At 49.8% G+C, this 23,850-nt stretch overlaps 1 protein-coding gene across 12 annotated transcripts; it reads right to left on the bottom strand.

Moving 5' to 3' along the window:
• Positions 1-15,650: 15,650 nt before the first annotated feature.
• LOC128928077 (protein DGCR6-like) lies at positions 15,651-23,357 on the bottom strand. 12 transcript variants are annotated; one of them, XR_013520100.1, is made up of 5 exons: positions 22,400-22,533; positions 22,096-22,319; positions 18,543-18,643; positions 17,807-17,946; positions 15,651-16,688 (listed from the first exon to the last, which is right to left on the bottom strand). XR_013520100.1 is itself a non-coding variant. In XM_078331926.1 (5 exons), exons 1-5 carry the CDS (start codon positions 22,507-22,509, stop codon positions 16,476-16,478), a joined length of 771 nt encoding a protein of 256 aa, XP_078188052.1. In that variant the 5' UTR covers positions 22,510-22,533; the 3' UTR covers positions 15,651-16,475. The 12 variants fall into 12 exon arrangements, 6 of the variants coding, with proteins under 6 accessions (XP_078188052.1, XP_078188056.1, XP_078188054.1 ...); XR_013520101.1 differs by having other exon boundaries at positions 15,651-16,660; XR_013520103.1 differs by having other exon boundaries at positions 22,159-22,319.
• Between the last annotated feature and the right edge of the window lie 493 nt (positions 23,358-23,850).

Raw genomic sequence — 23,850 nt, 5'->3', positions numbered from 1 at the left:
GCATGGATCATGGAGAGCTTAGCATGGCACTGGGCTATCATCAAGGGCAGTTTAGCCTGGAAGCTGGATCTACCACGATTTTTTTTTTTTTTTTTAGACAGAGTCTCACTTGGTCACCAGGCGCCAGGCTGGAGTGCAGGTGTCACAATCCCGGCTCACTGCAACTTCCGCCTCCTGGGTTCAAGCAATTCTCCTGCCTCAGCCTCTCGAGTAGCTGGAACTACAGGCACATGCCATCATACCCAGCTAATTTTTGTATTTTTAGTAGAGACGGGTTTCACCATGTTGGCCAGAATGGTCTCAATCTCTTGACCTCGTAATCTTCCCCCCTCAGCCTCCCAAAGTGCTGGGATTACAGGCATGAGTCACCATGCCCAGCCCACAATCTTTATTTATATATATTTTTAGAGATAGGGTCTTATTCTGTCACCCAGGCTGAGTACACAGGCATCATCATAGCTCACTGCAACCTCAAACTCCTGGGCTCAAATGAACCTCCTCCCTCAGCCTCCCAAGAATTTGGGATTACAGGCATGCCCTGTCATACTCAGCTGTTTTTTGGGTTTTTTTTTTAAGATGAGGGTCTCCCTATGTTTCCCAGGCTGGTCTTGACCTCTTGGCCTCAAGCAATACTCACACCTTGGCTTCCCAAAGCTCTGGAGTTATAGGCATGAGCTACCTGTCTCATCTTTCACACAATAGCCCAATAAAAAGACACCAAGGGCCTGGACCAAGTGCGCAGAAAAAAGGGGTGGGCGAGGGCTATTTACTGGTAGAATTCATGGGTCTTCAGGCCCTCCTATGGGTGGGGGATGGGGGACAGTAAGGCTGGGGGATGAGAAGGATGAGGAGCCCAGGATGCCTGGGAAGGAGTGTGCTCCTGACCTCCTGCCTTGGCCATGTCTTCTCCAGCAGGATGCCAGTCTCAAGGGAAAGAGGGGGTTGAATTTGTCCTTGAGGAACAAGAAAGGTCCAGAGGTTCATTTCAGCACTCAAATGACAACATGTCCTGAGCACTGGCCACAGGAAGCCAGGCAAGATCAGAGCATGAGCGTAAGTTTGCTCACACCATCAGTCGTGGCGGTTCGGGCGGCTGGAGAGTGCCCAGCTTCCTGCGGAGTCTGCTGGTGCTACAGTTAGGCTTCTTCAGTGGGTGGCCTGCAGCGCTTCTCTGAAAAAATGCCCAGAGGCCCCAGCACTGTGGGCTGCATATTAATTTACCCCAACCAAACCCATCCACAAGCCTCTGGGGCTTAAGATCCTTCATTAACACAATGGGGAAACCAAGGCTAAGACAGACTTGTCTGTGTCCACTCAGCCTGTCAGTAGCTGGGCAAGGACTAAAAGCCAGGTACCTAGGTGCACGCAGCTAGCATCTGTCGAGCGCTGACAATGAACCAGCACTATGGTAAGTGGGGCTTTGCCTTCAGCCACACAACAACACTATGAGGTAGGTACTGTTTTCAGAGGACCTAAAACCTCTCGCTTAGAGAGGTGAGGCAGTCTGCTGAAGTGTTCCTGGCAAGACAGGAATGCCACCTCTGAAGTCCGGGGCCTTGCCATGTGATATGGTTGGCTGTGCCCCCACCCAAGTCTCACCTGGAATTGTGATAATCCCATGTGTCAAGGCCGGGGCCAGGTGGGGATAATTGAATCATGGGGGCAGTTTCCCACATACTGTTCTCACCGTAGTGAATATGTCCCACAAGATCTGATGGTTTTGTAAAGGCAGTTCCCCTGCACATCCTCTCTTGGCTGCTGCCCTATAATATGTGCCTTTACTCCCCCTCCACCTTCCACCATGACTGTGAGGCCTCCCCAGCCATGTGGAACTGTGAGTCCATTAAACCTCTTTTTCACTGTAAATTTTCTCGGGTATGTCTTTATTATCAGTGTGAGAACAGACTAATACACCATGGTAGTTCAGTTTTATACTATCTCTGGAGGTCTGGGAAAGCTTCCTTGCAGAGGTGATACCCAAGCAGGACCCTGAAGGGTGATTAAGAATGAGCCAGGGAGGCGACATGGAGAGGGCAGTCCAGATGGAAGAGATGCTCGGGCACCAGGCAGGAGGGTGAGGTGGGTGCAGGGTGGGGAGGCCATGTGGCTGATGAGGGTGTGCCTGGATGTCAGGAGAGCCTTGGATCCTGGCAGCAAAGTGGGAGCTCGACTGTGAAGGCCGCAGGCTGCTGGCAGAGGTTTTCAGCAGGAGGAACACAGGTATTTTGATTCCTCCTTTTGAGGAAGGGCTGCAAGAAGGCTGACTTCTGAACATCAGGAATGAGGACACAGTGCCAGACTCTCTCGAAGGCTTGCTGAGAGGAAAAGTGAGCTCCAGAATGCAAATGTCACTTGGAAGCAGTAAAGCTTTATGCAGAAGAAAGGGTGCCAGGCGATGTGCCAGGGGCTTTAATGAATATTGATAGTCAAGGTGTAAGGAGTGCTCAGTCCCTGCCAGGTGCCACTGGGAAGCTCTGTATGTTGTACCTGGCATCTCATTTTATGTAATCCTCACGACCACTCTGGGTACCTGGTTTGGTTACTCACACTCCCCAGAGGCATAGAGAGATGAAATTGCTTGTCTAAGATCACAGCTTTTAAGAAGCAGCACCACAATCCAAACCTTGATAGGCCCAAATCCAGAGCCCACCATACCCCTGGTCATGTCTCACTCATTTCCAGCCAGGTCTCCCTAGAGGGCAGAGCTGGGGCCTGGCCAAAGGGCCACAGCCCATGAACAGGAGGTGGCTGGCTCGGGCAGAAGAACCAGCATTCGTTTCTTTCCAGTTAATTGCTTCTTCCTTTCAGAAAGGAGCAGGTGCCTTAGTGACCACCCAAACAGCACTCAGTGAGGTGGTTCCAGAAAGATGCAGGGCCCAGGGCTGCCAGACCGGCCCCTCCTCTGGCTCATATCAGCAGAGCAGCCTGGAGCGAGGACCCAGGTAGCCAGTGTCAATATTTACCATCTCCCAGCCTCCCTGGCCCCAGCTCCAAGATCAGTACTTTAAGAACAACAGGTTTTTTGCTGTGCAAACATGCAGGGATCACGGAATTTGAAGTGGCTCAGGCCGGGCCCTAGGGTTTGGACTGGAAATCTGCTCTGGTTTAACCGTCTGCCGTCACTGTTTGCAGGGGACTCATTTTTTCATCCTTAGGTTCACAGAACCATAGACATTAGAACTGGCGAGGACCTCAGAGCACAGCCAGGCTTTTGACGAAAGAGGACACTGCTTCCCAGAGAAGAAAGGGACCAGCCCAAAGATGCACTGCCAGGTGGCTATCCTGGGGATTCTGAGGGCCACCCACTCGAGGTCAAAGGAAAAGTGATTTCTGAGTCCTTAAAAGAATATATATATGTTTGTGTGTGTGTATATATACATGTAAAGCATATGTATTTTTGTACACATGTATATTGTATGTATACACATATAATTACCTACAATAAAATGCACAGATCTTGAGTGTCTAATTCAATGAGGTTTTTAAAAACAGCTTTATTGAGGCATAATTGACTTACAATAAACTACATGTATTTATTATTATTATTATTATTATTTGAGACGGAGTCTTGCTCTGCCACCCTGGCTAGAGTGCAGTGGCTCAATTTTGGCTCACCACAACCTCTACTTCCCAGGTTCAATTGATCCTCCCATCTCAGCTTCCCTAGTAGCTGGGATTACAGGCACCCACCACCAAGCCCAACTGATTTTTGTATTTTTAGTAAAGACGGAATTTCACTATGTTGGCTAGGCTGGTCTCGAACTCCTGACCTCAAGTGATCTGCCCACCTCAACCTCCCAAAGTACTGAAATTACAGGTGTGAGCCACCGCTCCCAGCATGCTACACATATTTAAAGTATACATTTTTGCTAAGCATGGTGGCTCACACCTGTAACCCCAGCACTTTAGGAGGTCAAGGCAAGAGGATTGCTTGAGCCCAGGAGTTCAAGACAAGCCTGGGCAACATGGCAAAACCCCATCTCTACAAAAAATACAAAATATTAGCCAGGTGTGGTGGTGCACACCTGTAGTCCCAGCTACTAGGGAGGCCGAGGTGGGAGGATTGTGTGAGCCCGGGGAAGCTGAGGTTGCAGTGAGCTGTGACTGCACTATTGTACTGTGGCCTGGGTGATGGAGCAAGACCCTGTCTCAAAAAAACAAAATAAAGTGTACATTTTCATAAATATTGGCATATACAGACACGCATGAACTGTCACAGTTAATATAAGAGAACAAATCCATCACCCTCAAAAGTTTCCTCCTGACCCTTTGTAACCCCTTCTCTTACCCATCCTTGATCCTCATCCCCATACTCAGGCAACCACTGATCTAGTTTCTTTTTTTTTTTTGAGACGGAGTTTAGCTCTTGTTACCCAGGCTGGAGTGCAATGGCACGATCTCGGCTCACCGCAACCTCCGCCTCCTGGGTTCAGGCAATTCTCCTGCCTCAGCCTCCTGAGTAGCTGGGATTACAGGCACGTGCCACCATGTCCAGCTAATTTTTTGTATTTTTAGTAGAGACGGGGTTTCACCATGTTGACCAGGATGGTCTCGATCTCTTGACCTCTTGATCCACCCGCCTCGGCCTCCCAAAGTGCACTGATCTAGTTTCTGTCAGTATAGACTCATTTGCACCTTTCTATAATGTTATATAAATGGAAATCATACAGCATATACCAGGTTTTGTCTGGCACCTTTCACTGAAAATAACTATTATCAGACTCATCCACATTGTAGCATGTCCAATACTCTTTTTATTGTCGAATAATATTCCATTCCAAACAAACCACTATTTGTTTATGCACTCCAGGCTGAAGAGATGCATTCTTCACTTATGCATTGATCTATTGATTCACTTACTGATGAATTTTGGGTTATTCCCAGTTTGGGCTATTACAAATAAGGGTGCCATGAACATTTATGTACAACTCCTTAAACTTTTTAAATATTTTATTGTATTTTATTTTGAGACAGAGTTTCATTCTTTTTGCCCAGGCTGGAGTGCAGTGGTGGTGCGATCTTGGCTCACTGCAACCTCCGCCTCCCCGGGTTCAAGCGATTCTCCTGCCTCAGCCTCCTGAGTAGCTGGGATTACAGGCATCCACCACCATGCCCAGCTAATTTTGTATTTTTAGTGGAGTCTCACTTTGTCATCCAGGCTGGAGTGCAGTGGCAAGATCATAGCTCACTACAATCTCTGACTCCTATCCTCGAGTGATCCTCCTGCCTCAGTCTCCCGAAGTGTTGGGATTACAGATGTCAGCCACCACACCCAGCCTGTGTACAAGTCTTTATATAGATACATACTTTCACTTGTCTTGAGGAAATACCTAGGAGTGGAATCGCTGGATCAGGTAGGTGTGTTTTTAACATTTAAGAATGATCTGTTTCCACAGTGGTTGCATCATTTCACATTCCCATGATTAGAGTCTGAGAGCTCCAGTCGTTCTACATCCTCACCAACATTTTGGAGGGCTCCTGTCGAGGAAAATGTTTTTCATCCTTTCAATAGTGCCTTTTTTTTCTTACATTCGGTACTTTGAAGAGGTTTTCCCACTGTTTGCAATGTTTCCAATGAGAAAGCTACTGTCATTGTATCTTTGTTCCTCTATATGTAAGATGTCCTTTTTCCTCTGGCTGATTTGGGATTTTATCATTGCTTTTGAGTAATTTGATTATGATGTGTGCTTTTGTGTGGTTTTCTTTATGTTTCTTGTACTTAGGGTTCATTGGGCTTCTTGGATTTGTTTTCATCAAGCCTGAAATATTTTAAACTATTATATCTTTTTTTTTTTTGAGATGGAGTCTTACTCTGTTGTCCAGGCTAGAGTGCAGTGGCGCGATCTTGCTCGCTGCAGCCTTTACCTCCTGGGTTTAAGCAATTCTTGTGCCTCAGCCTCCTGAATAACTGGGATTACAGGCACCTGCCACCACACCCAGCTAATTTTTGTATTTTTAGTAGAGATGGGGTTTCGCCATTCTGGCCAGGCTGGTCTTGAACTCCTGACCTCAAGTGATCCACCTGCCTCAGCCTCCCAAAGTGCTAGGATTACAGGCATGAGCCACTGCACTAAGCCTATTAGTTCTTTAAATATTTTTTCTGTCCCCTTTCTCTCTCCTCTCCTGAATCTTCAGTTACATACAAGTTAGGCTGCTTGAAGTGTCCCGCAGTTCACTGATGCTCTGCTCATCTTTTAAAAATTATTTTTCCTCTCTGTATTTTGTTTTGGATAGTTTCCATTGCTGTGCCTGCAAACTCACTAATTTTTTTCTTCTGCTATGTTTAATGTGCCCTTAACTCCGACAGGATATTTTTCACCTTTGATTGTTTTTTTCTTCTCTAGGAGTTCGACTTGGGCCTTTTAAAATCCTCCATGTCTTTATTTAACTCTTTCAATATATGAAACACAATGATAACTTTTAATGTCTCTCTCTGCAGATTTTAATATCTGTATCAGTTCTGAGTCCATTTAGATAGATGGGGTTTTCTCCTTATTATGAATTATATTTTCTTGCTTCTTTTAATGCCTAGTAATTTTATTTTAATATAACAGTTTTATTGAGGTATAATTTACATATCATACAAGTCACCCATTTAAAATATGCAATGCCAGCCAGGCATGGTGGCTCATGCCTGTAATCCCAGAACTTTGGGAGGCTGAGGCAGGTGGATCACATGAGGTCAGGAGTTTGAGACCAGCCAGGCCAACGTGACAAAACCCCGTCTCTGCTAAAAATACAAAAATTAGCCAGGCATGGTGGTGTGCACCTGTCATCCCAGCTACTCAAGAGGCTGAGGCAGGAGAATCACTCGAACTCAGGAGATGGAGGTTGCAGTGAGCAGAGGTGGTGTCACTGCACTCCAGCCTGGGACACAGTAAGAACCTCTCTCAATAAAATAAAAATAAAAATATATAACACAATGCTCTTTAGTATGTACACAGCGGTGTGCAAGCATCATCATAATCACTTTTCAAACATTTTAGCCATTCCTAAAAGAAACTCTGTACCCATTAGCAGTCATTCCCCAACTCCCCATCCACAGGCAACTACTTTTTCTCTGTAGATTTGCCCATTCTGGACATTTCACATCAATGGAATCCTACAATATGTGGCCTTTTCTCATCAGCTTCTGGTACTTACATAACGTTTTCAAGGTTCATCCCTTTTGCAGCATGTATCAGCACTTTGCCCTTTTTATTGCTAATAATATTCCACTGTATGGAATAGACCACATTTTCTTTACCCATTCATCAATTGATAGACACTTGGGTTGTTTTTACTTTTGAGCTATTATGAATAATGTTGCCATGAACATTTGTGCACATGTTTTATGTGGATCTACATTTTAATTTCTCAAGGAGTAAGAGTGCTGGGTCATATGGTAACTATGTTTAGCCTTCCGAGGAACTGCCAGACTCTTCCAGTGACTGTACTGTCTGACATTCTTACCAGCAGAGTATGAGGGTTTCAATTTTTTCACATCCTCACTAACACTGGCTGTTTTCTTTTGGGTGACAGACATCCTTGTGGTGTAAGTGTCATCTTTCTGTGATTTTAACTTGCATCTCCCTGTGCTTATTGGCATTTGTTTATCTTGTTTAGAAAAATGTCTACTCAGATAAATGTCTGTTATTTGTCATGTTGTAGTTAAGTTGTAAGAGTTGTTTTGTTTTTTTGAGACATCTGTGATACATCTTTAGATCTTCTCTGCCTGTCTTCCATATTGGTCACTTTTTCTTTTCTTTCTTTTTTCTTTTTTTTTGTTTTGAGAGTCTCACTGTTGCCCAGGCTGAAGTGCAGTGGTGCAATCTCGGCTCACTGCAACCTCTACCTCCCGGGTTCAAGTGATTCTCCTGCCTCATCCTCCCGAGTAGCTGGGATTACAGGCATGTGCCACCAGGCCCAGCTAATTTTTGTATTTTTAGTAGAGTTGATATTTCACTTTGTTGGCCAGGCTGGTCTCCAACTCCTGACCTTAGGTGATCTGCCCATGTTGGCCTCCCGAAGTGCTCGGTTACAGGTGTGAGCCGAAGTGCTGGGATTACAGGCATGAGCCACACTGTGCCTGGCCAAGAGTTTATACATTCTGGATACTAGACCTTTATTAGATATGTGATTTACAATGTTTTCTCTAATTCAGTGGGCTTGTCTTTTCACTTTCTTGATAATGTCCATGAAAGGATAATTTAGTTTTGATAAATTATCAAATAAAAAAAGAAAGATAAATGAAAATATATTTTTCTAATTGACAAAAGAAAGAAAGATAAATTAGAAAAATAAATTTGAATATTTCTTTCTTTTTTTATTTTTGTCAATTGTGGTTTGTTTGTTTGAGATGGAGTTTCACTCTTGTTACTCAAGTTGGAGTGCAATGGCACCATCTTGGCTCTCTGCATGCTCTGCCTCCTGGGTTCAAGCGATTCTCCTGCCTCAGCCTCCCGAGTAGCTAGGATTACAGGTACCCACTGCCATGCCTGGCTAATTTTTTGCATTTTTACTAAAGATGGAGTTTCACCATATTGGCCAGGCTGGTCTTGAACTCCTGGCCTCAAGTAATCTGCCCTCCTTGTCTTCCCAAAGTGCTGGGATTACAGGGGTGAGCCACTGTGCCTAGCCAACTATCAATTGTGTATTTGGTCTCATATCTAAGAAGGCTTTGTCTAACCCAAGCTCATAAAGATTTATGGCTATATTTTCTTCTAAGAGTTTTATAGTTTTAACACTGACATTCAAGTCTATGATTCATTTCAAGTTAAATTTTGGATATAATATTTATTCTTTTATATGTGGATATCCAGTTGTTGTCTGGTACCATTTGTTGAAAAGACTATTCTTGGCTAGGCACAGTGGCTCACGCCTGTACTCCCAACATTTTGGGAGGCCAGGATCACAAGGCCAGGAGTTTGAGACCAGCCTAGACAACATAGTGAGACCCTGTCTCTACACAAAATTAAAAAAAAAAAAAGGAGCCAGACATGGTGGCATAAGCTTATGGTCCCGACTACTCAGGAAGCTGAGGTAGGAAGAGCTCTTGAGCTATGCACCACTACACTGCACTGCGCACTCCAGCCTAGGTGAAGATCGAAACAAGAAAAAATAAAAGACTGTTCTTTTCCCTTTCAATTTTCTTGGCACTCTTATCAAAAATCAGTTGGTTGAAAAGTGAGGGTTTATTTGTAGACCATGCCAAGTAATTTTTTATTGGACCGAGACATTAAGGTTTTTAATTCGTCAGGTGCTAGGTATTTTTTATTTCCTATATTCTTGAGTTCTGTTTTGGGACTGCAGTTAAGTTACTAAGAACAATTTGCTCCTTAAGGTCTTGCTTTTAAGATTTATTGAGTGGGAGCAGAGCCATGTTTTGTCTAGGCTAATTATTACCCAGGATTAATTATTCCCCACAACTGAGGCAAGACTCTCCCAAGCGCCCTATCCAAAACCCCATGGACAACGAGGCTTTCCAGTCTGACTGGTGGGAACAGAAGCTATTCTGTTTTTTGTGACCATCAAAGTTAGACTCCTCTCATCCTTCTGGGTGGTTCCTCCCCCGGCCTGGGGTGGGTTCCTCACGGGCAGAGGCTGAGTTGCGCTCTGCTGAAGTTTGCTCTACCTCTGCATTATCACTGGAGCTCTCTCTGCGTCTCCTCTCCAGTATTCTGTCCTGGGAGCTCCTGCTGCCTCAGTTCAGGAATTCTGCTGGGCTTCGCCTCTGCTCCCCTTCGCTGTGCTGCAGCCTGGAAACCTCCCCAGCAGTCTGCTGGAGCGGGGCTCACCTCATTCGCTTCCTGTCTCTCTGGGATCACGGTCCTTTGTTGCCTGCTGTCTAGCATTTTGAAACGATTGCTTCATACATTCGGCCCAGTTTTTTTGCCAGGCAGGAGGCAAAGTGTGACCCATGTTACTCCTTCTTGGCTACTTTCTGAATTCTTTAAGCAAATAGAGAGGGATGCGTTTGTCTTAGTTCAGGCTGCCATAACAGAACACCATATACTTGATGGCTTAAATAACAAATACTTATTTCTCATAGTTCTGGGGGCTGGAATTCTGAGCTCAGGGTGCCAACATGGTCAGGTTCTTGGTGAGCGCTCTCTTCCTGGTTATGGCCTCAGAGGGCCTTTCCTTGGTATAAGCATTTAGGGAGGGAGGGAGAGAAGTAGGGGGGAAGAAGGAGGAGGAGGTGGGTGGAAGAAGAGAGAGCAAGAGAGCATGTGTCTCTTCCTCTTTTTATTTAGTTTTTTAGAGATGGAATCACACTCTGTCACCCAGGCTGGAGTGCAGTGGCATGATCTTAGTTCACTGCCACCTCTGCCTCTTGGGTTCAAGTGATTCTTCTGCCTCAACCTCCAGAGTGGCTGGGATTACAAGTGTGTGCCACCACACCTGGCTAATTTTTGTATTTTTAGGGGAGATGGGGTTTCACCATGTTGGCCAGGCTGGTCATGAACACCTGACCTCAAGTGATCCGCCCGCCTTAGCCTCCCAAAGTGCTGGGATTACAAGCTTGAGCTATCACACTCAGCCTCTTCCTCTTTATAAGGGTATTAATTCCATCATAAAAGCTCCATCCTCATCATCTAATCTCCCTAATTACCTCCCAAAGGCCCTACTTCCAAATACTATCACGCTGGGGATTACAGTTTGGACATGAATTTCAGGGGGACAGAAACATTTAGTCCATAGCAGCTTTCTCCAGAATTTTCCAGCCCCACTCAGTCCTGAGGGTCCATACTTTGCAGATTTGTTTTCCCTCATTCATGGAGAATACAGGTCCAACCACCATTATTTCATTTTATAGACCAGGAGACTGAGGCAGTGATTGGAGCCGCCTGTTCTGCCCAGGTGGGAGTGATGAAAGTGAATGAGATCAAGGTCTGCAAAATTCTCCATTTAGCCTGCTCAATGCCAAGGGGAAAGACCTGGACCTCAGGTCAGTCTGGGATTTACACTTGCCTCCACCCTGTCCCTGCACACGTTCCACACAGCTGAGCCTTGCTTCCCCAACTGCAAAGCACGTCGCCATTTATAGAGAACCTTATTTGGAGGATTGTTACTATCCTCATTCTGTCATCACCCAGTTTCTCAAAAGAGGAGTCCTGGGATCTGGCACATCAGATTCTTGGTGGGGGCGGAGCGCTATTGCTTATTTAAAACGTAGATTCCTGGGCCCAATTTGGGCCCAACCTGGGCTGTTAGAGTTAAAATAGAGGAGTGGAGGTTATCTGCCCTCAAGTGACCTTTGGGAACCACTGATCCAAACCCTAGTCAATGATTTCCTTCTTAAGAGGCATAACACTTGCTAGATGTGCGCTTGTGTTAAGCTGCACTATCCCTTTCTACCCCTAATCTCATGAGCCTTATGTAGCTTTTTTTTTTTTGAGACAGAGTCTCACTCTGTCACCAGGCTGGAGGGCAGTGGTGTGATCTCAGCTCATTGCAACCTCTGCCTCCTGGGTTCAATCAATTCTCCTGCCTCAGCCTCGTGAGTAACTGGGACCACAGGTACCACCACACCTGACTAATTTTTGTGTTTTTAGTAGAGATGGGGTTTCACCATGTTGGCCAGATTGGTCTCGATCTCTTGACCTCGTGATCCACCTACCTTGGCCTCCCAAAGTGCTGGGATTACAGGCATGAACACTGTACCCAGCCACATAATTTTTAAAAAATAAGATGCATCACAATAGTCTTTTTGACCATTTTACAAAACCCTTCAAGATGACCAGAGAAATCTGATGAGTGTTAGATATTCCCAAGTCTGGAAGGGACCTTAAAGGTCATGGAATCCAACCCCTACCTGAGGTTTGGATGGTCTGTGTATCAGCCCTGCCAAATAATCACCAGCCTCTGCCTGCGCACTTCTGAAGACAGGGGCCTTACTACCCATCCTGGCTGCTGGGACTTTAGAATCCCTCTACTACTGAATCAACGCTGTCTTGCTTTAATTAATCCTGGATCCAGAAAACATACCTGTTTTCTCTGCCCTAAAGAAGCCCTTCCTCTGAAAACAGCTGATCATCTCCCTGGAGGCCTCTCAAGCTGTAGAGCCGAGCCCCAAGCTCTCTGGCTGCTCCTCCTGGGATCCAGGTTTTCAAGCTCCTAAGCAAGCCTCCATGCACAGCCGCATGTGGCTGCCTTCATTCACATATTGCTTGGTTTCCTCTTGCTCCTTGTGGGGCCACTGCTTTCCCGAAGGCAAAGGACTGATGCAGCCTGGAGCCTGGTGGCCAGAGACCATTCCCATTCTGCTGGCTTGTTCCTCGCAGCATAGGAACATGTGGATTGCTACGGGCTTCCCAATAGTAAAATGGCTTCTTCGAAAGGTTCGTTTCTGCTTACCTCCTCAACTCCAAATCAAATCGCTGGTGTCTGCCTGTCTCCTTTACCTGTCTGCACCAAGAGGTGGCGCTGAGGAGTACTTGCTTTCTTGGTACTCTCCCCTCCCTAGGCTTCCATAGCTGCACCGTCCTGTTTCCTCTTTCTTTGATCATTTCTTCTCATTGCCTTTTCCTCTGCCTTTTTTTTTAAAGACAGGGATGTCACTCTGTCACCCAGGCTGGAATGCAGTGGCGCGATCACGGCTCGCGGCAGCCTCGGGTGATCCTCCCACCTCAGCTTCCCGAGGAGCTGGGACTATGGGCACCCACTACCATACCCAGCTAATTTTTGTTTTTTGTAGAGGTGAAGTTTCACCATGTCGCCCAAGCTGGTCTCGAATTCCTGGTTCAAATGAGCCCCCCACCTCGGCCTCCCAAAGTGCTGGGATTGCAAGTGTGAACCACCATGGCCTGCCTGACCCCCTTTCAATATTGCCATTCCCTAGGGCTCCACCCTCTGCCATCTGCTCACAGCATTCTATGTCAGTGGTTCCTAACTTGGAGAGGATATTTTCTCCCCTTTGAGAATGTGATGATGACTGTATTCCCTCTCTATAGAATGGGGAAAAAAACAACCAAACGTACAATATTTTACATACAATTCCAGGTTCTTAACACAAAGTCTATTTTTCCTGGCTGATTTTAGTCTTGCCCCTTGCTTCTTCCCAATCTCTCCCAGATCATAGCTCTCTTGACCCTCAGATGAGCAGATCAATAATCAATGCCAAGTCCCCGCTGTTCTACTACCGAGCTCCGTAGCAGCAGCGTCTGTGTTGTTTATTACGGAGCTTCATCACTGAGCAGAGGGCCTGGCTGGGAACGGAAGGTTGGCCACATGTGTTGAGGGAATGTTCACCTCTTGCTGCCATCCCTCCTTCATCCTCTGACTCACCTCAGGCCTCACCTGGCTCACTAGTCCCCTCCAGGTCAGCTTCCGCCTGGTAGCAGAGGCACCCTTCTGAAACACAGATCCCTGTCTCCCCAGCTCGGAGTCCTTGGGGCTCCCTGTGACTTCTAAGATAAATGGCTTCTCTAAAATGGGTCCCTGCTGACTGCTCTTGCTTCACTGCTCAGCTCTCTCCAACACCCCTCGGCTGCAGCCACCTGGAACTCCCAACCAAGGGTGCAGAGATGCTGCCCCTGCTTCCCACACTCCTGGCCTGAAATGCCTGCCCCTCTCTTGGCTTTGCTAATCCACATTCATCCTTCAAAACTCACTCAGCAATCACTAACCCTTGGGAAGCATTTCCTGCCTCACGCCTCTCAGTTACCCATTTTAACATTCCTCCACTGTGGATCCACGGTTTCCAAAGCACACCCCCAACATAGCACTGGTCACACTGAATTGCATGTGGGAAGTCACTTGTCTGTTCCCTGCCAGAGGGCAGAGCCTGTCTTATTTGCTTTGCCTAACAGAGCCCACAGTAGGTGCCTAATAATTATTTGCTTCATGAAGGAAAGGATGAATTTATCGGTAAGTGTTCTTCAGAGAAACAGAATCAAAAGAATATCTATGTCTGCACACCTAGATCTGCAAACTATCTACAGTCTATATCTAAATATATATATAGGAGAGACATGGGGAGAGAGAGATTTATTTTAAGGAATTGACCCAAGCAGTTGCCAGGGCTAGCAAGTCTGAAATCTGCAGGGCAGGTCAACAGGATGGAAATTCCAGCAAGAGTTGATGCTGAAGTCCTGAATTCAAAGGCAGTCAGGAGGTAGAATTCCTTTTTCTTCAGGGGACCTGTTTTTCTCTTAAGATCTTCAACTGACTAGATGACTCCCACATTTTGGAGAGTAATCTGCTTTACTCAAAGTCCACTGGCTTAAATGTTAAGCTCATGTGAAAAATACGTTCACTGCAGCATCTAGACCGGTGTTTGACCAAACAACTGGGCACTGTATCCTAGCCACCTCAACACGTAAGAGTAACTATCACAATGAGTAACCTTCTCTGTGAGCCTCAGCTTCCCCATTTGTAAAATGAAGAGCTAGAATATTCAAAGATTCCACTAAGGAATCATTAGAATTAGATCACATCTGGATTACACTTTATAATTTAACACTTTCACTACATCGTATCATTTAATTCCTTTAACAATTCATCAAGCAAATTTATTATTGTCTATTTTATTTATTTATTTATTTATATTTTGAGACTGAGTCTTGCTCTGTCACCTAGGCTGGAGTGCAGTGGTGCAATCTCAGCTCACTGCAAACTCCGCCTCCCAGGCTCAAGCGATTCTCCTGCCTCAGCCTCCCTAGTAGCTAGGATGACAGGTGCCAGCCACCATGCCCAGCTAATTTTTGTATTTTTAGTAGAGACGGGGTTTCACCATGCTGGCCAGGCTCGTCTCAAACTCCTGACCTCAAGTGATTCAACCTCAAGTGCTGGAATTTCAGGCGTGAGCCACCACATCCGGCCTACTTATTTTTTAAGAGACAGGGTCCCTCCGTTGCCCAGGGTGGAGTGCAGTGGCACCTTCTTAGCTCACTGCAGCCTCAGAAACTCCTGGCTCAAGCAATTCTCTCGCCTCAGCCTTCTAACTGAGACTAAAGAAGTGTGCCACCCCACCTGGCTAATGTGTGTGTGTGTGTGTATGTAAACAGGGTCTCACTAGGTTGGCCAGACTGGCCTCAAACTCCTGGCCTCAAGTGACCCTCTTGCCTTGACCTCCCCAAGTGCTGGGATTATAGGTATGAGCCACCATGCCTGGCCTGTCTTCTTTTTCATAGATGAGGAAACCAAGACCCAGTGAGGGGAAGGGATTTGTTAGTAAGTGGCAGAATTTTCCAATTCCAGTTTCAGGCTGAACCTTCTGGGCCCAAACAACCATCTTTGAGAGCTGAGGCCAAGGGGGAGTTGCTGGGAGCAGGAAGCCAAAGCAGGGAAAGAGGGGACCTCTACTACAGAAACTCAAAGGAAAACCACAACACCAGGATCTTCAAGTGGGCCTGGTCAGGCCAACCTAGGAATTCCAGGATGTAATTTCTCTTCTCCAATTGAGAGAATACAAGTATGGCCAGGGCTCGCACCTAATGTATTAGACTCCTAACTTGGGGTTTATGACAACTCATTAAAAATATAGCAAAAGATACATTTTAAAGGTGGTCAGAAAAGCTGGGCCATTGTTCTTTACTCATCGGGAGTAATATGGCACTGTTGCCAGAATATTCTCTGACAAATTTATTCCAAAGCTACATCTTCATGGCACTCCCAAACCAAAGCTGCAAGACTTTCAGTGGAGAGATTAGAAACAGAGCAAGGCCTTCTAGTAAGACATTCTATTTATTTTGACTTGGTATTACCTCTGTCTATTACAGGACCCCAGAGGAGCAAAGCAAAGTTTAACATTAAAACTCAGTGTTAACAGAGTAGGCAGTAGGGAGAATCTCAAACCAGAAAAACATCTGCAAATCAACTCTGCAAAACCTGTCAAGAAGCCAAATGTCCCAAGCACTCCATGATTGGAAAAGCCAATGGCTGGCTCTTTAACTCTCCCCAGGCTTTCCCATCTTCCTGTATTTTCCTTCTGCCTGGAGGATTTGTGGGAGAATTCATTTCCTTTTTTTTTTTTTTTTTCAGGATCTAGAGGCCACTGCATTCTCTGACTACTTCAGACTTTCTGGCTCCTGGAGGTCATCCAGAGGTGTACGTGAGGTTACCAAGGCTGCAATGGCCAGGCTTGGACTTGGAGGCCTAACATTCCCGTCTTTTTATATATGTATAAAAGAAAAAAAAGTGGCTAGGCACAGTGGCTCAAGCCTGTAATCCCAGCACTTTGGGAAGCCGAGGAGGGTGAATCACAAGGTCAAAAGATCGAGACCATCCTGATCAACATGGTGAAACCCCGTCTCTACTAAAAATACAAAAATTAGCTGGGCATGGTGGTGCATGCCTGTAGTCCCAGCTACTCAGGAGGCTGAGGCAGGAGAACTGCTTGAACCCAGGAGGCGGAGGTTGCGGTGAGCTGAGATCACACCATTGCATTCCAGCCTGGGTTACAAGAGCGAAACTCCGTCTCAAAAAAAAAAAGAAAATTCTGTGATTCTTGTTGTCTAGTGTTCGGTTAAGTCCTTGGAAGCATAATAGCTTTAAGATGGCAGATGATGAAGGCTTGGGCCAAGATCAGAATAGTGTCCAGCATAGGGGTTGGTCCCAGAAGACTTGGACAGAAAGGAGTATGTGCAGGTTCTGGAGAGGAGACACGCTGCCATCTCGACATTAGCCAGGCATTGCCTGGAGCTCATGAGTGATGGATTGGTGTTTCTGGTTGTTCCTGGAAGGGTGAAGGCTGTGAGACAGGGCTGGGGAAAAGACAGGCAAATAAACAGGGAGGGTTGGCAAGATGTCTTGTCTTAGCCCCCCCAGCAGAGGTGGAGGCCCTACCAGGGCCCTGGTATGGCAGAACCCACAGCTGTCACACAAGCCACATGCAGGCCACACTGAGACATCTTTATTTTTCTGGGTCACACAGAGCTTGGGTCTCGGAGCCTCTTCTGCATGGGTGCTGCAGCTGCCAAGGGAGAGGCTGAGACCAGAACAAGCACTCAGGTGGGCCTCAGTGCAGGTCACAATGTGCCCCGCAGTGAAAAGGTGTGAGAACCCCCATGCCCACTCTGCCTGGCCCTGAGGCAGACAGTGGCAGGCTGAGCCCACCTCCCCTTTATGAGACCATCCTAGCATTTGGCAGAAAGTCCCAGATGAAGGTGGGGGACAGGCAGCCAGGGTCCACCTGGCCTCTCCTCAGCAGGGGGACCCCTGCAGGCAGCTGCAAAGGTAGTGGCCAAAGGTCAAGAAGATGAACTCTGCCCAGACTCCTGCTGCCTGTGGCTATGGTGGGACAGGGCTGCCTTCCTGGTCACACTGGGCAGCAGGCGGCTGCCAGCAACCTCCCAGTCCCAGAGATGCCTTCCCTGCCTGGCAGCCCCTCTGCTGCAGCTTCCGGATGAGCTCCAGCAGGTTCATCTGCAGCATCAACTCTTGGGATACAGAAGGGCCCCATTAGCATCAGAGCGACCCAGGCCCTGTTCATCCCAGCCTAGAGGTGCCAGGCAGTGAGCCCATGGGGCGACCACCCTGTGAAGCCAGTCATGGCCTGCCAGGAAGGGGTGGAATCTGAGCCTCTGCCCCCAGCAGCGCCGCTCAGAATGGCATATGGGAGGAGAGCAAGAGGGCCCTGCGGGCCTGGGGAGGGTGGGCAGTGCCCCATGGCTAGCTGGCTGGCTCACCCTCCTGTAGGGAGTGGGCCCGGCATCTGTGCTGGGAACAGCACGAAAACCCTTTCCAGAGCCTCAGTCTTTCCACTTCACCCCCTATACCCTTAGCTTGGATTCCCAGGGACCAGCGCTGAAACCCCAGATGGAATGGGGTCTTCGGAGCTCAGGGGTACTCGGGCCAGGGCAGAGCAGGCCCAGGCACTGACCTGCGGGTTGGTGGTCACATAGAAGCCCGCCACCCCCGCCTTCTCCAGTGTGCTCTGCTGGTCAGCCACCTTCCGGTCCAGCTCTAGGACGATCTTCCGGTCCATTGCCCACTGCTCCTCACGGATCTGGTGCTCCATGCCTGCCGTGGGTGAGGGAGGGTGAGGGCGGCTCAAACACAAATGCCTGCTGCTGTCCCCAGCAGCACTAGCTCTGACACCACCGATGCATCCTCACCACTCCCAGGCCTCTCCTCGGCCAGCCAAACTCTGAAGTGAAGCTCCAAGGGGCTTCCACAAATGCCCCAGTCTGGGGCTGCCTTGGGACTGCACACGTGTCTCTGCCGGCACCCACTGTCCCATGGCTTCTTGGTTAAATGCCAGTCTCCAGCTGTCCCTGTGCTCCCTAGGAGAAGGATGGGCCCCTTCCTGGCTGGCTCCATCACCATTGCCCTTGTACCCCCCCGAGGCCACCTGCTCTGCTGAGGCCCCAACCCACAAGGAGCTGCTATGCAGGGGAGCATTGGTGAGACTTCACCCTCCACCCAGCCCCAGTACACCTGGCACCCACAGGGAGGAGTGACCTGGTGGGACTCACTAGGCCTCCAGTGGCCCATTCAGGTCCAGGGTAGCCACCCATGCCTGAGCTCCCCTGCACCCCTTAGCTCAGCCCAGTCAGCAGAGCCAGGTAGTACCCACAGTAGAGCCGGGGTGGCCACCCTGCCTGTGCCCCCAGTACCTCTAGTTCTTGCTGATGAGCCACCTGGAGCACAGGCAGGTCGTGGGGCCAGCAGGCCTGCTGGACTTCCTGGTGCTTCTGCCGCAGTGCCTCCCTGAGCACTGGAAGGATGAGAGCCCATCAGCAGGCGGTGGGACTTGGCAGCAGCCCTCACCCACGGGCACCTGCCCTGACCCTAGCAGAGCAGCCAAGCCAAAGGGGTGTCTGCACTTCAGAGGACGCCAAGCTCCTCCATCCTCCCAGGCCCACTGTCACCCAGGGACTCCAGAAGGTGCCGGACACTCGGTGGGGTGGGGAAGGCTGGGTGGGGCCAGAGCTGCAGCCCCAGACGCAGGGCAGCTGGAGGAGGCGGGAGGGAGGCAGGCTGCAGTCAGAGGGCTTCAGGCCTCACATGGCCACAGGCCAGCAGTGCTGTGTGTGCTCTGCCCCCTCGTCCATGGGACATGTAGTCAAGTGCCGGAGACCACCTCAGGCAAAGGCATGGGAAAGTATCCAAGAGGTAAACAGACAGGGCACTGAAGAACTGGTGAAGAACATCTGGACTGGGCCTGAGTGTGGGCCTCTGCATACCAGGGGTGCGGTTGGCCCCTTCACCCTTGGTGCTGCCCTTCAGGGTGAACAGCTGCCTCCTCCATTTGCAGCTCCCAGCCCCCCACAGCGCCTGAGGGAGAAGGGTGGGCACAGACCTGGGAGGCGCAAGTTTGGGATGAGCCTGGGATGCCATGAGGCCAAGGAGTCTGTGTGGCTCTGAGGCGCTCACCCTGGGCCACCAAGCAAAGCTCCACGGTCCCTGCTGAACTGTACATAAACACAGATGAGCGCAAACTGTCTAGTCTGAAGGGAATGTACAGAGGAAGCGATCACGGGACAGAACGAAACCACCATAGCGAAAGGGAACACGCAGCACCCCGCAGCTAGCACCAGTGACCAATAAGTGCCAAATGGCTACAGCTCCCCAGGGAGGAGAGGTCCCTGGCCACAAGAACACGCAAAACCCAACACTGTTCCTGGGAAGAGCCCTGATGCTTGCTGCAGCTCTTCTCAGGAGGCCCCTGAGGCTGCCCTGCAGGTAGCCTAGCTCCTGCTGTGCCTACAGCCTTCCCCAATCTCGTTTCTTGGCATTCTGTTCACACCTCCACGATGGCATTATCACATGAAATATGTTTCCAGCCGGGCGTGGTGGCTCACGCCTGTAATCCAAGCACTTTGGAGGCCAAGGCGGGCGGATCACCTGAGGTCGAGAGTTCAAGACCAGCCTGACCAACATGGGGAAACCCCATCTTGAAAAAAAAGAAAGAAAGAAATATGTTTCCAACCAAGACCCCCCCTCGAGACATCTCCTAAACACAGGGAAGCAGCAAAATGTCATCTCCTTCACTCTACTGACTGCTACAAGTGCCAGGTCCACTGCCAGATTCCACTAGGTAGGCAACCAAAAGGCAAGAAGAGAGCCACGCTGGCTGCCTGGGCTTAGACATGACCTCAAACATGACCAGGGAACACAAAGGAGGAGGAGCAACCAGTCAGCCCTGCTGAATCAGCAGGAGAAGCAGAAAGTCAATGCAGACACGCCTGCTGCTGGTGGAACCAGGGCCTGGCCCACGCCTTCTGAAGCACAAACGGCACTGGACCCAGAGAGTTACTGAAACTCCTCATCCTGCTAGAAGGAACCAGAACTCTGTGGAAAAATGACCGATTCTAGTACTGAGACAGAGAAAACAAGAAAAGATGAGCCAAACACGGTCCTGAACCAGAAAGCAGGGAAGGGCTCAAGGAATGATGGGAAGCACCTAAGGGAGCCTGGAGCGCCCCCACTGGCCACATACGGCACAGTCTGAGCATTAACAAATAATGGGCCATGTACTTCAGATTAGTAAATTGTATGCATTTTACAGCTCAATGAAAATTTTGAAAAACGCAATCACCCAGACATTTAGGGTAACACCAATTCTGCACAAATTCTTCTGGAGAACTCAAGAGGAGAGAACACTTCCAAACTCCTCATGTAAGACTGGCAAAAACCCTGACACCTAAACCAGACAGTATTCCATAAAAACTACAGACCAAAGTTTGTCATGAATATAGACAAAAAAATTCTTAACAAGATTCTAGCAGATCAAATCTGGTCACATAAAAAGGATAGTACAGCATGACCAAGCAGGATGGAATTCAAGTGACTGTAATTCACGTAGTAACAAAAGGATTCACCATGTGATCATCTCAAGAGCTGCCAAAAATGGGTCTGCCAAAATCCAACATCCATTCTTGATAGAAACACACCGATTCTGGAGCAGATGGACATGCCTGCCGTCTGGAAGGGCACCGCCAGGAGGAGTTTTTGCCACATTAAACCTGCCTTAAATCAGGCTTTTACCAGCAGTCCAGTTTACAGGAAACCCAGAGAGTGGAGAAGCAGGTTAAATGCATGAAGAAGCAATCTGACAGATCCAGAGCAGGGCATTCTAGAAGTAAAATGCCCTGGACTCTACAGACAGGCAATGCCACAATAAATGTGGGGACTGTTCCAGAAGCAGAGAGACCCAAGCAACCAACTGCAGCATGAACTTGGACTGGATCCTTACATAGAAAGCAACATTCTGCGACAAGTTAGGTACCAAGATGTGGCCGCGCACACATCTGGAGACACCCAGACGGTTAATTTCTCAGAGGGCTACCCTCTGCGGGTGTGTAGGAGACTGCTCTTGTTTTAGAGAACTTGCTCCCAATCCAAGGCCAAGGTTAACCCCCAGGTTGTCTGGAGGCATTCTTGGTTTTCAGGACTAGGGAGGGTACCCCTGCCATCCTGCAATGCACAAGACAGCATCTGACCATAAAGCCTTACCCAGCCACAAATATCAACATTTCTGGGTTAAAAATCCTGGTCTCCAGGCAAGCTGAAGACGCTTGGTGAACTGCTACGCTGTCACGTGTATTTAGGGATATCAAGAACTATGGCAAAACGTTAACTATTGAACTTCTGGTGGAGAGCACAAGTGTATGCACTACACTATCTTTTCAGCTTTTCTAAATGTTCGAACTTTTAAAATAAGAAGTTTGGGGAAAATATAACAGCAAAGGTGGAAATGTGATAGTGCAGGGGGACCCGCCCTGTGTAATTTGCAGGAAAGGGCTCCTAAGCCCACCAAGCATGCGGCTCAAGTGGGAAATTCTTCGGGTTTGGGAGGGTGTCACAGGGGACAATGCTTAGGAATTTGATGTGCAACTGGTATGAGGCCCTACGAGACGTGAGAGAGAACTGACCCCAAAGAGCGCTGCACAGCTGTCAACACACCTTCATCTACTAAGGGGCAATGCAGTCAGGGCCAGGCCAACCAAGCACAGAGGCCTAGGGTCACCCTGCTTGGAAGGGGGTGGGGCACAGGACAGCCCGAGCAGGCAGTTTCTGCTAAGAAGAGGGCCTGCGCAACTGAAAACAAAACTGTTTGGACCCACCGGTCACCAAAAAGGCGCTCAGTCTCCGCGCCCTTGATTCTGTCAATCTAAGGGACCTCTCCCGAACACCCCCAGGGAAGGAGCCGCTCTGCATAGATACCAAGAGCGGCCGGGACCTGCCGACCCCGAGGAGGAGGCGCCTCGTCCCGCCGCACCCGCCCACCTCGGTGCTCGCTCTGTAAACGTAGGCGCTGGTTGTACAGGCTCTTTTCGATGAGGTGCTGGATCTCCAGTACCCCCGGCACGATTTTGAACACGGTGCCGTCGAGAAGCGCCAGGGCCAGGTCGCTGAGCCTGGTGTAGGACAGGAGCTGCTGGAAGGAGCTGCGGGCAGGAGGTGCACAGTGAGCGCCTGCGGGGCTCGGGGCCGGCTTCGCAGGCCGCCGCCCGCCCCGCCCGCGTACTTGGGCAACTCCTTCACCAGGCTCTGCAGCGCGGACAGCAGCTGGTAGTGTCGCTCTTGCTGCCGCGTATCGTCCGCCACCTCCTCCAAGAAGCCCGCGTAGCGGTCCATGACCCGGTCGCCCGCTAACCGCCTACTTCAGCGACGCACGCCCCCAGCTTCATCCCAAGCGCGGCACGCCCCGCGCCTTTTACGACAGTTCCGCCCGCCAGCCCCGCCAGCCCCGCCAGCCCCGCCAGCCCCGCCAGCCCCGCCAGCCCCGCCAGCCCCGCCAGCCCCGCCAGCCCCGCCAGCCCCGCCAGCCCCGCCAGCCCCGCCAGCCCCGCCAGCCCCGCCAGCCCCGCCAGCCCCGCCAGCCCCGCCAGCCCCGCCAGCCCCGCCAGCCCCGCCAGCCCCTCCGCGGAGGCTCTAAGGAGGGTTGCCCTCTGTCCGGGCTTTCACCTGTGGGCTCCCTGCGCGACCTTACACGCGACTCTCCGTCGCCTGGATATCGCAGGACTTCAGAGAATCCCACAGGTCCTTGCTGAGTCCCTGCGGGCTGAGGTCCGGGCTCCGCGCCGGTGCGTCGGAGGCCAGAGCCCACAGGACCTGGGTCTAAGACACCGTCCGGGGGGAGCAGTGGCGCCCCCGGGGATGAGACTGACAGGACCACCCTAGAGCCTCTGGGCCGGGACAGTCGGAGCCGGAGTCCCATCTGGGCCTGCCGTGGTCGCCCGGGGCTGCCAGGCCTCCAGTCCGAACTCTGAGCCCAGACTGCGCTCTCCCGGCTACTCGGACCAGCTGCTGGGCCGGGGCTGGTGGGGGTTCTGGTGTCTAGGGCTGAACCGGCAACCGGCACCGAACAGGCTTTAACAGGAGGGGTTCGGGTGGAGGAATGGCTCCAGCAAAGGCCCTACCAGAGCCGGGTCAGGTGGATGGGCATGAGGACCAGTGGCCAGGCTGCGGAAGCCAGCCAGCGCGGGAGAGAAGGGCAGGGGGTGCACATTGCAGAGGCTGCTGGGGGCGTGTCCAGAGAGCACCAGGGGACACGAAAGTGCTTGGGGACACAGACACGATCAGACTTGCATTTCACCAGGCACTCTTTAGCTGCCCGTGGGGTGTCTGGGCTCTGTGAGATGACCCTGCTCTGACCGGGTCAGAAATCATGACTGGTTTCCAGAGAGAACGTTGGTTAGTGATTGGCTATGGGGAGGAGGGTGCGTTGAGCTAACTGGGGTCCCCCTGAAGTGCCCCCGTGGTCTCTGGTTTCCCCAGGATCTGTTTCCTCAGTCCCAGGCAGGATTGGCTCCCCTACAACCTTTGTCTTTGTGATCCCTTCCAGCCAGAAACCAGAAGTGAATAAAGTGACAACAAGCAGCCAGGCCACTGCTGTGGAGGGTGGGCCACAACCCAGAGCTGGTCATGTGCCAGGCACCCTGCCCTCTAGGCCACCCAGCTCCTCTAGGCAGGAGC

This window comes from Callithrix jacchus, chromosome 7 (genome assembly GCF_049354715.1).
Source record: "Callithrix jacchus isolate 240 chromosome 7, calJac240_pri, whole genome shotgun sequence".
In the NCBI taxonomy this organism is placed as follows: Eukaryota; Metazoa; Chordata; class Mammalia; order Primates; family Cebidae; genus Callithrix; species Callithrix jacchus.
Note: the sequence above shows the minus strand (reverse complement) of the source record. Positions and strands in the feature narration are given on the sequence as shown.